General features: G+C 46.9%; 2 protein-coding genes across 2 annotated transcripts in view; both read left to right on the forward strand.

Moving 5' to 3' along the window:
- Positions 1-8,713, forward strand: part of spg11 (SPG11 vesicle trafficking associated, spatacsin) — a 23,635-nt gene extending 14,922 nt beyond the window's left edge. The window contains exons 29-41 of the mRNA XM_068722713.1: positions 1,818-1,983; positions 2,118-2,332; positions 2,593-3,328; positions 4,274-4,419; positions 4,536-4,773; positions 4,969-5,106; positions 5,386-5,519; positions 5,728-5,847; positions 5,935-6,103; positions 6,257-6,333; positions 6,988-7,143; positions 8,166-8,317; positions 8,403-8,713. Coding sequence (XP_068578814.1) covers positions 1,818-1,983; positions 2,118-2,332; positions 2,593-3,328; positions 4,274-4,419; positions 4,536-4,773; positions 4,969-5,106; positions 5,386-5,519; positions 5,728-5,847; positions 5,935-6,103; positions 6,257-6,333; positions 6,988-7,143; positions 8,166-8,317; positions 8,403-8,577 — 2,622 coding nt within the window. The 3' untranslated portion in view covers positions 8,578-8,713. The remainder of the gene's footprint in view (positions 1-1,817; positions 1,984-2,117; positions 2,333-2,592; positions 3,329-4,273; positions 4,420-4,535; positions 4,774-4,968; positions 5,107-5,385; positions 5,520-5,727; positions 5,848-5,934; positions 6,104-6,256; positions 6,334-6,987; positions 7,144-8,165; positions 8,318-8,402) is intronic.
- A 2,107-nt stretch (positions 8,714-10,820) lies between these two features.
- LOC137881360 (nuclear factor 7, brain-like) lies at positions 10,821-12,997 on the forward strand. Its single transcript, XM_068723273.1, has one exon. The coding sequence runs from the start codon at positions 11,108-11,110 to the stop codon at positions 12,356-12,358; it is 1,251 nt and encodes a 416-aa protein (XP_068579374.1). The 5' UTR covers positions 10,821-11,107; the 3' UTR covers positions 12,359-12,997.
- Positions 12,998-13,595: the final 598 nt, after the last annotated feature.

Below are 13,595 nucleotides of genomic sequence, written 5' to 3' on the forward strand. Positions count from 1 at the left end.
AGGCAACCTCTGGTTCTGAAGAGTGAAGTCCAAGAACAGAATTCAAAACTCTACTTCTCTCTTGATTTATTCCCTCAGTAAACATTGTAAACATGAGTTTATGGTCTCAATCTCTAGTTTACAGTCTTCTTCAATACAGCATGATGTTCATTTAGTACATTATGCTCCATTTAGAGTCAAACACACCAGAAAGAGGGGATGATTTAGGGGCAGGATGGTGACGGCCAAACACTAAGATGGTGACGCCCAAACACTAAAATGGCGACGCCCAAAAACTAAGATGGCGACGCCCAAACACTAAAATGGCGACGCCCAAAAACTAAGGTGGCGACGCCCAAAAACTAAGATGGCGACGCCCAAAAACTAAGATGGCGACGCCCAAACACTAAGATGGCGACGCCCAAACACAAAAATGGCGACACCCAAAAACTAAGATAGCGACGCTCAAACACTAAGATGGCGACGCTCAAACACTAAGATGGCGACGCCCAAAAACTAAGATGGCGACGCTCAAACACTAAGATGGCGACGCTCAAACACTAAGATGGCAACGCCCAAACACTAAGATGGCGACGCCCAAACACTAAAATGGCGACGCCCAAAAACTAAGATGGCGACGCCCAAACACTAAAATGGCGATGCCCAAAAACTAAAATGGCGACGCCCAAAAACTAAGATGGCGACGCCCAAAAACTAAAATGGCGACGCCCAAACACTAAGATGGCGACGCCCAAACACAAAAATGGCGACACCCAAAAACTAAGATGGCGACGCCCAAACACTAAGATGGTGACGCCCAAACACTAAGATGGCGACGGCCAAACACTAAAGTGGCGATGCCCAAAAACTAAGATGGCGACGCCCAAACACTAAGATGGCGACGCCCAAACACTAAAATAGCGACGCCCAAAAACTAAGATGCCGACGCCCAAACACTAAGATGGCGACACCCAAAAACTAAGATGGCGACGCCCAAACACTAAGATGGCGACGCCCAAACACTAAAATTGCGACGCTCAAAGACTAAGATGGCGACGCCCAAACACTAAGATGGCGACGCCCAAAAACTAAGATGGCGATGCCCAAAAACTTAGATGGCGACTCCCAAACACTAAGATGGCGACGCCCAAACACTAAGATGGCGACGCCCAAACACTAAAATCGTGACGTTCAAATACTAAGATGGCGACGCCGAAACACTAAAATGGCGACGCCCAAAAACTAAGATGGCGACGCCCAAACACTAAGATGGCGACGCCCAAACACTAAAATGGCGACGCCCAAAAACTTAGATGGCGACGCCCAAACACTAAGATGGCGACGCCCAAACACTAAGATGGCGACGCCCAAAAACTATGATGGTGACGCCCAAACACTAAAATGGCGATGTCCAAAAACTTAGATGGCGACGCCCAAACACTAAGATGGCGACGCCCAAACACTAAGATGGCGACACCCAAACACTAAGATGGCAACGCCCAAAAACTTTGATGGCGACGCCCAAACACTAAGATGGCAACGCCCAAAAACTTAGATGGCGACGCCCAAACACTAAGATGGCAACGCCCAAAAACTTAGATGGTGACGCCCAAACACTAAGATGGCGACGCCCAAATACTAAGATGGCGACGGACAAAAACTAAGATGGCGACGGCCAAAAAACAAGATGGCGATGGACAAAATGAGACTTCATAACTGCCAAACCAATGGGTGACGTCACTTCTTATAAACAGTCTATGCTAGTTTTTAAAAGAAACCAGAACGACAATCAATAAGCAAACACTCTCCTTCTTTTGTCTTCTACTTTACCGATACAGCTGAGAAACGGAGGCCCGGCGCCCCCCGGTGGACTCCCCCTGCAGTGGGTGGAGAGCCAGGCCTCCGTGCTGCTCCTCACGATGCTGCAGCGCTGCTCCTCCCAGTATGACCTCCACCGGCTGCTGCAGCTGCTGGCCGACGTCGACAAGCTCCTCAAATCCAACGGTGAGAGTAGAGAGCCGTCACCTCGTAGACTGAGCCCAAAATCAGTTCACACTGTTAATTGTGTGTGTGTGTGTGTGTGTGTGTGTGTGTGTGTGTGTGTGTGTGTGTGTGTGTGTGTGTGTGTGTGTGTGTAGGTCCAGACTTCAGGAAGCTGAGTCAGCTCAGCCAGCTGCTGCAGGGGTCTGAGGTCAGCCTGTCTCCCCGGCTGCTGCAGTGCAGTTCTCCCTCCGTCCAGCAGGAGGAGTTCCAGGCCGCGGTCGACGCCCTGCAGGCCAGGGGGCGCTACAGCCAGGCCAGGCAGGTCGCCCTGCTGGCCGGGCTGCCCGTCCACCGCCTGCTGCTCAGCCAGGTCTGATCCACCACACAGACCACATGGAGGCTTAGACAACTCAAAGATTCTTCAGTGGCCATGTTGGTCAAATGGTCTCTCTGTACGGAACTAGAAGAAATGTTCTAGTTCTCTCTATTTCCATAGAGAAGCAGGACTTTTATTTTGAAATTCAAGACCACAGAGAGAAAAATGTGACAGGAGACAAAAAACGAAACTGCTTTGGGGTTCAGAGGGTTAATTGGAAATAATTCCAACAAGTTTTGTTTTTGTTCTTCTAGCTTCTCCAGGAGGTAAACTCCCAGAAGTCCAAGCGCCAGTGGAGGAGGTTGGAGACCCGAGTCGGTCTGTGGAGGAGGTGTCACGAGCAGCTGAAGGCTGAAAGCGCCGATCCGGAGTCGGCCTCCCGGTTCTTCCTGTCTCAGGCCGACGCGGTGACCGCCGACCCGCCGGAGGCTCAGACCGAGCTGCTGGACGTCCAGGAGCGCTGCCTGCTGCTCTGCCTCGCCGCCCGCTGGCTCTCGCTGCTCGGCCCGGCTCCCGGGGACCGGCTGGAGAGCCTGGAGAAGAAGCTGTGGATCGGCCGGGTGCGACGGCACGTCCTCGCCGCCGCCATGGAGAAAGAGAGCGTCTTCAACCTGCCGCCGCCCGCCGTCACGCCGGACACGAACACGTACGAAGTGCTGATGAGGGAGTTCTCTTTCTCCAGCATATCGGGCCTGAACACCGAGAGGTGGCTCGGTCTGGAGGGACTCCCCGGTCCCGGTGAGGACCGGGAGGAGCCGGACGCAGAGTCCCCGTTGAGTCCGGAGGAGAGGAGCGCTCTGGCTGCTCTCGTCGGTCAGTTGTTAGAGGAAGGCAGCATCCACGAAGCCAGCCGGGTCTGCCGGTATTTCTCCCTGTACCACCGGGACATGTGGGTGGTGCTGCGCTGCAGAGGTCTGGCCTCTGGAGACCTGAACCCTGAACCGCAGGAGGAGGCCTCAGAGGTTCTGCCAAAGAAGAGCCTGACCAGCTGTAAGCTTCCCTCACCTTCCACTTCTACAGGAATATTATTATTATTCAGACATTATAACCTGATGACCGTTAATCAGAGTAACGGTAGTACTGCTACTGAAGAAGTGAAAGTACTACTACCACCGTGTAGAAGTACTCTGTTACAAGTATAAGTCCGGCATTCAACATTTTACTTGATGTACAAAAGTATTATAATCAAAATATACTTAAGTACCAAAAGTAAAAGTACTCATGCAGAATAATGTTTTCCTCCTCCTTCTCTTTCTTCTTCTTCTTCTTCTTCTCCTTCTTCTTCTTCTTATTCTTCTTCTTCTTCTTCTTTTCCTTCTCTTTCTTCTCCTCCTCCTTCTTCTACTTCTCCTCCTTCTCTCTCTTCTCTTTCTTCTTCTCCTCCTCCTTCTCTCTCTTCTCCTTCTCTTTCTTCTCCTTCTTCTTCTCTTTCTTCTTCTCCTTCTTCTTCTTCTCCTTCTTCTTCTTCTTCTTCTTTTCCTTCTCTTTCTTCTCCTCCTCCTTCTTCTACTTCTCCTCCTCCTTCTCTCTCTTCTCTTTCTTCTTCTCCTCCTCCTTCTCTCTCTTCTCCTCCTTCTCTTTCTTCTCCTTCTCTTTCTTCTCCTCCTTCTTCTTCTACTTCTCCTCCTCTTTCTTCTCCTCCTTCTCCTTCTCTTTCTCCTCCTCCTTCTTCTCCTTCTCGTTCTGGTTCTCCTTCTCCTTCCTTACACTATTTGAAAAGAGCTCCTCTACCAGATGTTCCTTACAGAAGGACAGTTTGAATGGTTGTGGTTGTGTGAGGACCAGATGTTAGTATTGATGGAGTCTGGTGTCTTTAAAGAGAACATAGACAACATGAACTACTGTGAACCTCTGGAGAAGAACCTCGTTCAACTTCACTTCTCAACATCCAACATGAACTTTGTCTCCATAACACACACATGTTCTCTCCTCCAGCTCCCTCCATGAGCAGCCTGTCGTCCTTCGTGATGCTCCCCCTCCCCGAAGACGAGGTCGCCGTCCAGCTCCAGAAGCTGGTGGATCAGTGTCGCCACGGCAACAACTACTGCAAACAAGTCCTCAGCCTGTACCAGCTCTCCAAGGTACCAAGTCCACCCAACACGTGTCTCGAGGGATCAGGGTCCCTCGTTTAAAACCGCGTAGAGAAGGTTCACGTTGACCCTCTACGGTCGGTTCTCCCTCTCTCTCTCCTCTCCAGGAGCTGCAGTGCTCCTTCAGCCAGATGTGCCGGGAGGAGCCTCACTCGGTGCTGGAGAAGCTGCTGCTGTCGGAGCAGCCGGAGCGCTTCAGGAAAGCTCAGCTCTTCATCAAGGCTCAGGGGCTCTCTGCAGACTCTGTGGCCCAGCTGGTGTCCTCGGCCGTGGTCCAGGCGCTGCTGGCCTCCTCCTCCTCCTCCTCCTCCTCCTCCTCCTCCTCCGCCCAGGAGCTGCAGCCCGGTGAGTTCTTGTACGGAAGCCATGACAGGAGAGTGAGGAAGACATATTCTTAGACTGTTTATGAGAAGTGTACGTAGTCGTCGTGACGTCACTCATTGGTGTGTGTGTGTGTGTGTGTGTGTGTGTGTGTGTGTGTGTGTGTGTGTGTGTGTGTGTGTGTGTGTGTGTGTGTGTGTGTGTGTGTGTGTGACCCAGGTGAGAGGCAGGTGTTCAGGCCGTCGGAGGGTCGTCACTCTCTGGTCCAGCTCTTCAAACTGTGTGACGATCCGAACCTGGTGGGAGTCAAACTTCTGGAGAACCTCAACACTGTTCCACTGAGAGACCTGAGCTGCAGTATGAGACGCACACACACACACACACACACACACACACACACACACACACACACACACACACACACATTTAATGAGCAGAGCCTGAAGGCATCATGATGGAACTGAAGTGAACCTCCGTTGGTTAGCCGTTAGCGGTGCTGCTAACGTTACTAGCTCTCCTCTTGATTAGTTGTTAACAATGAAACATGATCAGAGACTAGAACCACATGTTCTACTGAGTACTGGAGGAGAACCATCGTCAGGAGACAGACATGAACCGTGTTCTCTCCTCCCGTAGTCGTGGAGCTGCTGGTCGTGGCTCACGACTGCTTCAGTCTCACCTGTAACATGGAGGGCATCGTCAGAGTGCTGCAAGCCGCCCGACACCTCAGCCACACCTACCTGGCCCCGGGGGAGCACTACAGCCTGCTGGTAAGCCCCGCCCACTGACACACACACACACACACACACACACACACACACACACACACACACACACACACACAGTCAATGTGGAGGTTTGACCTCCGACTCAAATCAAAATACTTAAATACATTTGATGTTTTTTGGAATGACGCTAAAGAGAATTATAAATATAATGTGTGTGTGTGTGTGTGTGTGTGTGTGTGTGTGTGTGCAGGTGCGTCTGCTGACAGGTATCGGCAGGTACAACGAGATGACGTACGTCTTCGACCTGCTGCATCAGAACCATCGCTTTGAGATGCTGCTGAGGAAGAAGATGGACACGGACAGAGGACAGGTACACACACACACACACACACACACACACACACACCTCTACATGTGAATGTTTAAAGCGTCTCTGCTCCACATGAACCGGTCTCAGAGCTCCAGCCTGAAGACGGCGCTGCTCGACTACATCAAGCGCTGCCTCCCCGCAGACAGCGAGAAACACAACATGGTGGCTCTGTGCTTCAGCATGAGGAGGGAGATCGGAGAGAACCACGAGATGGCAGCCAGGACGCAGCTGAAGATCATCGAGTCTCAGGCCTGGGGTAGAGCGTACATATATATATATATATATATATATATACATACATACATACATACATACATACATACATACATACATACATACATACATACATAAACATATATATATACATACATCCTCCATCGGTCACACTGGTGGTCCTGTCTCCAAACAGTGGTCACTCCTGATCTGAAGAGCTCGTTGGTCAAAGCGTTGGGTCTCCTGAGGGACGCTGCAGAGAGCTTCTCCAAGGTACCTGAACATCTCCACTTTAACCTCAGAGGAACCCAAAAGAAGCTCTTCTTTAAGCAAGAGACAAAACTACACCGTCAATCAGAGAGAGGGGAGGAGGGGAGGAGGGGAGGGGAGAGGAAAGGAGAGAGGGGAGGAGAGAGGGGAGGGGAGAGGAGAGGAGAGAGGAGAGGAAAGGAGAGAGGGGAGGAGAGGAGAGGGGAGGGAAGGGGAGAGGAGAGGAGCGGAGCGGAGGGCAGGGGAGAGAGGAAAGGAGGGGAGAGAGAGGAGGGAGGGGAGAGAGGAAAGGAGGGGAGAGAGAGGAGGGAGGGGAGAGAGGAAAGGATGGGAGAGAGAGAAGAGAGGAGAGGAGGGGAGGGGAGAGGAGAGAAGGGGAGAGAGAGGAGAGGATGTAAATATGTTTTCCAACATTATATCACTTGTGTTCACAAGATATTTAGATTTTATTGTTTTTCAATTTAAATAAAATGAATCATCAAATAAATTGATCTTCTTAATGAGTGATGTCATCATCACTGTGTGGTTCTCACTAGAGACATGTTCTAGTTCTACTTCTCCTCATGGTGGTTCTGTTCCCATAGAGCAGCAGGACCTTTATTTTGAAGGGAGCATCAAGCCCACAGAGAGTGAAGTGTGACACTGAGTGTGTTTCAGGACTCGTGTGTGCGTCAGGCGAGCCGCTGCGTCCGGACGGCCAAGCTGGTCGCTCTGCAGCTGCACTTCCTGAACCGGGAGTCGGACCTGCGGCTCGTCAACCTGAGACCTGCAGAGCTGCTGAACGCCGTCACGGCGCTGCCGCGCTGCTACCAGGTGGGTCCAGGTCACAGTACCCCCCCCCCTTATTCAGGCCTCAGACTCCTTAAAGAAAACTCCACAGAGAAGTGATGCAGAAGATCCTAAAGAGTCTGCTGAAGTCTGGAGATGAAGAGCTTAGTACCTCTTCATCCTGTAAATGATACTCGTCTAACATGTTAAACCTCTTTTATCTATTATTCATTTTCCTTGTTTTACAGTATTTTTCCGTTTCTTGTGTTTCTACATGCTGCATGTTGCTGTATGAGGAATTATACATATACATATACATATATATATATATATGTATATATATATATGTATATATGTATATATATATATATATATATATATATATTTATATACATATATATATTTATATACATATGTATATATACATATATATGTACATGTTAGCATGTAGAGCTTAATAAAGGCAGGAAGTTAGCTTGTGTTTGATAATCATTATTATGTTTTTAAATATATCACACATTTCACAATTTCAGCTCCTCAGTTGAGAGGATTTTGCTGTTTTTCTTTGTCTCATTTTTTTAGTAAATTGAATATTTTTGGTTTTTGGAAAGTTGGTGAGTTAAAATAATAAATGTGAAGACGTCACCTCGGGGCTTTAGGAAGTTGTAACAGAAACAACGAACCTTTAAAAATCTCATAATCCTCACATGAATGAACATTTAAATACTTGTTATCAGCCCTGTTAGCATCTTAGCTGACAGGAGCTAGCCTGCATGCTAACCTGCTATCTGTGGTGACGGAGCAGAGAGGAGAAGTGAACGTTATGTCTTCACTTCTGAATATTATTATTCTAGAATCAGATTCCATTGTTGGCTGCGTCGGATAGTTTCAGCCTCCGTGTGATCAAAACATCTCAAATAACTGGAGAACTTTGTAAAGTCCCGACAGAACGACGACAGCGTGACGTTAAACCAACTAGTGCTTCCAGTGAGCGTCTGAAGCTACGTTTAACGTCTGCGTGACGTCCTCACAGCCAGCAGCTCTCATCCAGGCCTTCTGTCTCTCAGGTGTTCGTGGTGTCGGAGGCGTACGGCTACAGTCCGGACTGGGCCCAGATCCTGTACCAGAAGGTGGTCCTGAACGGGGACTTTGTTTACCTGGAGGAGCTCAAACGCCACCGCCCGCTCACCTCCGGCCTGTTTGAGGACATCTTCCAGAAGTAAGCCGGCGCTCATCCGTCAGAGGGTTGTGACTCAGGTCTCCTCAGTAACGTCTCCTGTGTGTTGTCGGTGTTGTTGTTTCAGGCTGGACGGCACTCCCGGCAGCGTCACCGCCAACGTGAAGCGCCTGCTGTCGCACTGCGATGACACGTACAGCCGCTACAGGCTGGCCTACCAGCACGACCTGTACGACGTCACCAAGACGCTGCTGCGGGACGCCGACACCTCCAGCTACCTGAACGACAGGCTGGCCGGCTGACCGGCTGACCGGCCCGCGGACCGGCTCGCTCACCGGATGACCGATGACTGAAGTGCACTGGTTCATAGAAAGTCTTTGTCTTTTCTAAATCTGTGAAGTAAAAGTCATTTTCTTCTCAATAAATCACTGAACAGAATGTGTTTCTGCTAATAAATGAGGAGACGAATGAAACACGAGAGATTTACTGTCCAAAGTCTGGATCAACGAACTCACAACATGAAGTAAGAAATTACATTAAAACCTTCTGGACCCGAGGCCTACTTTTAGGCCTCTGCTCGAAAATCGCATAGCCATTCTAAAATGAGTATATTTCTGCAACTACAAGCTGTATTTTAATACTTTTGGTGTTATAATGAAGGGAACACTTGTGAGATTTGTTCAGATGTGTAAATATCAGTATATATGTTACTGGTTAAGAGTAAATTAGGATGGCACACAGCACAAATTGAACATTTTCATTTTTGCTTAAAACAAAAGCACTTTCAGGATATTTATTTCTTAGGAATAATGTAGCTTCAAGGTTTAAATCTCTCCCAGATCATAGCACAATATGTGAACAGTGTCTCGCAAAGTTTGACTTTGATAAAGTGAAGCACTACAAAGTTAGAGAGGTTTTAGTTCAGAGAGGTCAGGCGAGGTCAAGCAAAATTGTCATTTTGAATCCAGCTGTTCCAATGTAATTTTATAACTATATATTTCACTTGTTTTATCGCCAATAGTAGTCAAGATATCCAAATTCAGCAGTTTGGCATCATTTTGAGAGCCTGGATGCTCTCTGAGACTGTTTATGTCTGTCATCCATGGGATTTTCTCGTCTGAATTCCAGTTTTTATGTCTCTGTAAGGACCTGTGTCAGCCTATGATTGGTCGATTTCAGTCAATGAACCCTCCTTCGACGTGTCAGAGTCCATACTATTGAAAGAAGCCCTCGTGGCTTTGATTGACATAATCGTTAGCCAGTCAGAATCAAAAAAGTGCCAAATTTAAAATCCGATTTGCTGAAACTTGTAACCCTCTTTCCCGAGCAGTGGCGGAAAGACACGAAGTCTCTCGAGTCAGACAGAGGGGCATCCGGTGAAGACATGGAAGGCGAGACTCAATGGAAATATTTCTCTTTTCACTGGAAAACGACAAAAGTAAGGTGCAGTTTATGATCAAAATTGATAATGCGGATTGTGTTGCTGGTCTTGTTTTGCTCATAACTCAGTGATGGTTTGTTGTTGCGGAATATGAGTCATATGTCCGTAATCCTCAGGTTACTGGCGGTCGTTTGAGATAACATGTTAGCATTGAATGAATTATCAAAAAGGTAGAGGCATAAATGTGGCGACTGTGTCTGTCTAGGTGGCGCTATATGGATTTTGATATTTGGTAATATATATAGTTTTGTTTGGCATTTGCGTGGGTGAATTTTTGGATGAATGCGAGAGCCCCCACCGGGGGGGCTTTCGGATTCAGAAGGTAAAAATAGACACTTTATGAACTGTTTTCTATCAATATCTAAGATGTTAGCTTCTGCTTTCATCAAGTGCTGCAGATCAGAAGATTTATAAGATTTTTTTTATTATTGTTATTATTGTATGTTTTTAGTTTGAGATGTTCATGGAGCTCTTTCACCATCATCCTCATTACCCATTTCCCAGTACTCCCTCCTGTAGATGTCCTTCTCTTAGAGGAAGTGGTGTTTCTGGTCTGAAGGTGAATCTTATCGTTTGTCTCTCTCAGTGTGTGTGTGTGTGTGTGTGTGTGTGTGTGTGTGTGTCGCAACATGCTTTCTGTTTTGTCTCAGGTGAGTCAGGTGAGGGGGCGGAGCTTCACCACTACAGTTTGAGAGTTTCATTCCAAACAGATTAATACGTTTTTAAACAAACACAGATGTGTTGTCTTATGTAGACAATGTGTGTAAGTTAAACAGCAGGTAAAACACAAAAAAAGAAGAGTCACAGTTGTGTAAATCCATCAATTAAGACGAGTGTGATTGTGTGAATGAATAAGTCTACACACATGAATTCACACAGTCACACTCATGTTGTTTTATTAATGGATTTACACAACTGTGATTCTTCTTTTTCTTTGTTATACCTGCTGTTTAACTTTCACCTCTACATGCACAAACAATAATAACAAGTTATTAATCTGTATGGAATGAAACTCAACCTGTCAAACTGTAGTGGCTAAGCTCCGCCCCCTCACCTGAGACAAACCAGGAAACATGTTGCGACACACACACACACACACACTCACTCACTCACTCACTCACTCACTCACTCACTCACTCACTCTCACAGACACACTGAGAGAGACGGACAATAAGATTCACCTTCAGACCAGAAACACCACTTCCTCTAAGAGAAGGACATCTACAGGAGGGAGTACTGGGAGTACTGGGAATACTACCACTTCAACCAGCTGCTGAATCCACAAACTGAACAGAAGATTTACAAGAACAAAGACTCAGAGAAACTTTCAGGGAACAGGGAGTGGCTGAGCCGTCTGCCTGCTGTGTGTTCAGCTTCTCTCAGAGACTAAAATGGCTTCCAGACTAGAAGAAGATCTCTGCTGTCCGGTCTGTCATGAGGTCTTTAAAGATCCCGTCATCCTGTCGTGTAGCCACAGCTTCTGTAACGTCTGTCTGCAGAGCTGGTGGACAGAAAGACCAACACAAGAGTGTCCGGTTTGTAAGAGGCAGCCCGTGTGTCTCGTCTGCAGTGTTTCAGAGAAACACAGGGACCACAGATTCAGACCCATCGATGATGCTGCTCCACAACACAAGAAGAACCTTCAGGAAGCTCTGGAGCCCTTAAAGAAGAAGTTAAAGGTTTTTAAACAAGTTAAAGTGGAGTTTGATAAAACGGCAGAACACATGAAGGTCCAGGCCCGACACACAGAGAGGCAGATTAAGGAGCAGTTTAAGAAGCTTCACCAGTTTCTAGAGGAGGAAGAGGAGGCCAGGATAGCTGCACTGAGGGAGGAAGAGGAGCAGAAGAGTCAGATGATGAAGGAGAAGATGGAGGCTCTGAGCAGAGAGATAGCAGCTCTTTCAGACACAATCAGAGCCACAGAGGACGAGCTGAGAGCTGAAGACGTCTCATTCCTGAACAACTACAAGGCTGCAGTGGAAAGAGTCCAGCAGCGCCCCCTGCTGGAGGATCCACAGCTGCTCTCAGGAGCTCTGATAGACCAGGTCAAACACCTGGGCAACTTGGCCTTCAACATCTGGAGCAAGATGAAGGACATGGTCTCCTACACTCCTGTGGTTCTGGACCCAAACTCTGCTGATCCAGACCTCATCCTGTCTGAAGATCTGACCAGTGTGAGACCAGGAGAGAAACAGCAGCTTCCTGATAATCCAGAGAGGTTTGATGGTTTCTGGTCTGTTCTGGGTTCTGAGGGATTTAACTCAGGGACTCACAGCTGGGACGTCCAGGTTGGAGACAGTACAAACTGGGAACTGGGTGTGTTACCAGAGTCTGTCCAGAGGAAGAGAGTCATACAGTCTGGATTATGGAGAATATGGTTCTATGGAGGTGAATTCAAAGCTTACTCTCCATCATCAAATCCATTCACTGTTCTCAAAGTCCAGAAGAAGCTCCAGAGGATCAGAGTGAATCTGGACTGTAACAGAGGAAAGCTGTCGTTCTCTGATCCTGAAACCAACACACACATACACACCTTCACACACACTTTCACTGAGAGGATGTTTCCATATATAAGAACTCTGAATCTCCAACTGCAGGTTCTACCAGTGAAGGTCTCTGTGACTGTAGAACAACAGAAATAGAAGATGTTGACGGTGATGATGACGCACTTCATTTTCTTCTGAGTCTTTGAGGAACATGTGACTATGTTGTCCTGATGATGATGATGATGATGATGATGATGATGGTTTTCATGGTGATGAGGATAATATCTGCAGTATAACAAAATGAGGTGTGAACGCTGGATGCTGAGAAGTTGACGCTACACTGAATTGCTGGTTTAAATAGTTGTAAACGTGGGAATTGGTTTATTTCGTATGAATGTCATCGACAAGTTGAATGTTAACAATAATGTATAAAAGATGTGGAATATTTTAAGGTTTTGAAAAATGAAGCTAAACTGTATTTCTGGCTGTAATCTGTGTTAAAAAGGGGAAATAGTAGGAATAGTATAGAAATGTAAGAATGAGGTAATTTGTATGAATGCAATTCAAAAGTATAAGTATTATTCCCTGTTTAGATACAGTTGCCTTCTGGGGCTTTTATTTTGAAAGACCAGGTATGTCCATAGCTTCCTGTTAACATTCAGTGAGAGTTTTTTTTTTATTTAATCAAACAACTCTCACCCTGACCTTCCTTTTTAGATACAGTTACTTAATGAAGGGATGAGGCTGGATGGGGAAGGGAGGGGGGGTTCTAACAGTTTGCTGCCCATCGGAAAGTTGTCCCATAAGAATATTAGGCTTCAACTTCAGCGTCCTGATAACATACAGTTGCTCTATGGGGCTTTTATTTTGAAGGGTTGTGGGCTGGTGGAGAAGAAGAGAGGGACAGAACCACACTGACTGATGTCCATAAGAAAATGCTAGGCCTCATACCGAGCCTTCTGTTAGCATACATTAACTCAATGGGGCTTCTATTTTGAAGGGGTGAGGGACTGTTGGAGAGAGGGATGGGTCCAACAAACAACAATGTTTCATTCAGGAGTCCGCTGCTAGAAGTCAACGTTGATTTATTTGTTATCTAACTTTTGTACTTCAATAACTTCCGTAGTTATTTTAACTCAAACCACCTTTTTCATAAATCTAACTCAGTAATCTTGTGGCCTAAACATAAATGAGTAGTTTCTTGTAAAGACAGAGGTTTATTTTGAAATGACCATTTACATCACGAGCTGAAATTGACTCGTGTTGCTGGACTTTTGTAGGAAAACGCACAAAACCGGAGGAGTAACTTTTGGTTATCATAAGATATCATACGAACTGTTGTATGAGTATACGTCAGAGAGGCAGAATCACACAGTCTGGTATCAATAGGAAC

Source organism: Cebidichthys violaceus, unplaced genomic scaffold (assembly GCF_023349555.1).
Source record: "Cebidichthys violaceus isolate CVI_PGR_0920_01 unplaced genomic scaffold, fCebVio1.0.p SCAF_3, whole genome shotgun sequence".
Taxonomy (NCBI): Eukaryota; Metazoa; Chordata; class Actinopteri; order Perciformes; family Stichaeidae; genus Cebidichthys; species Cebidichthys violaceus.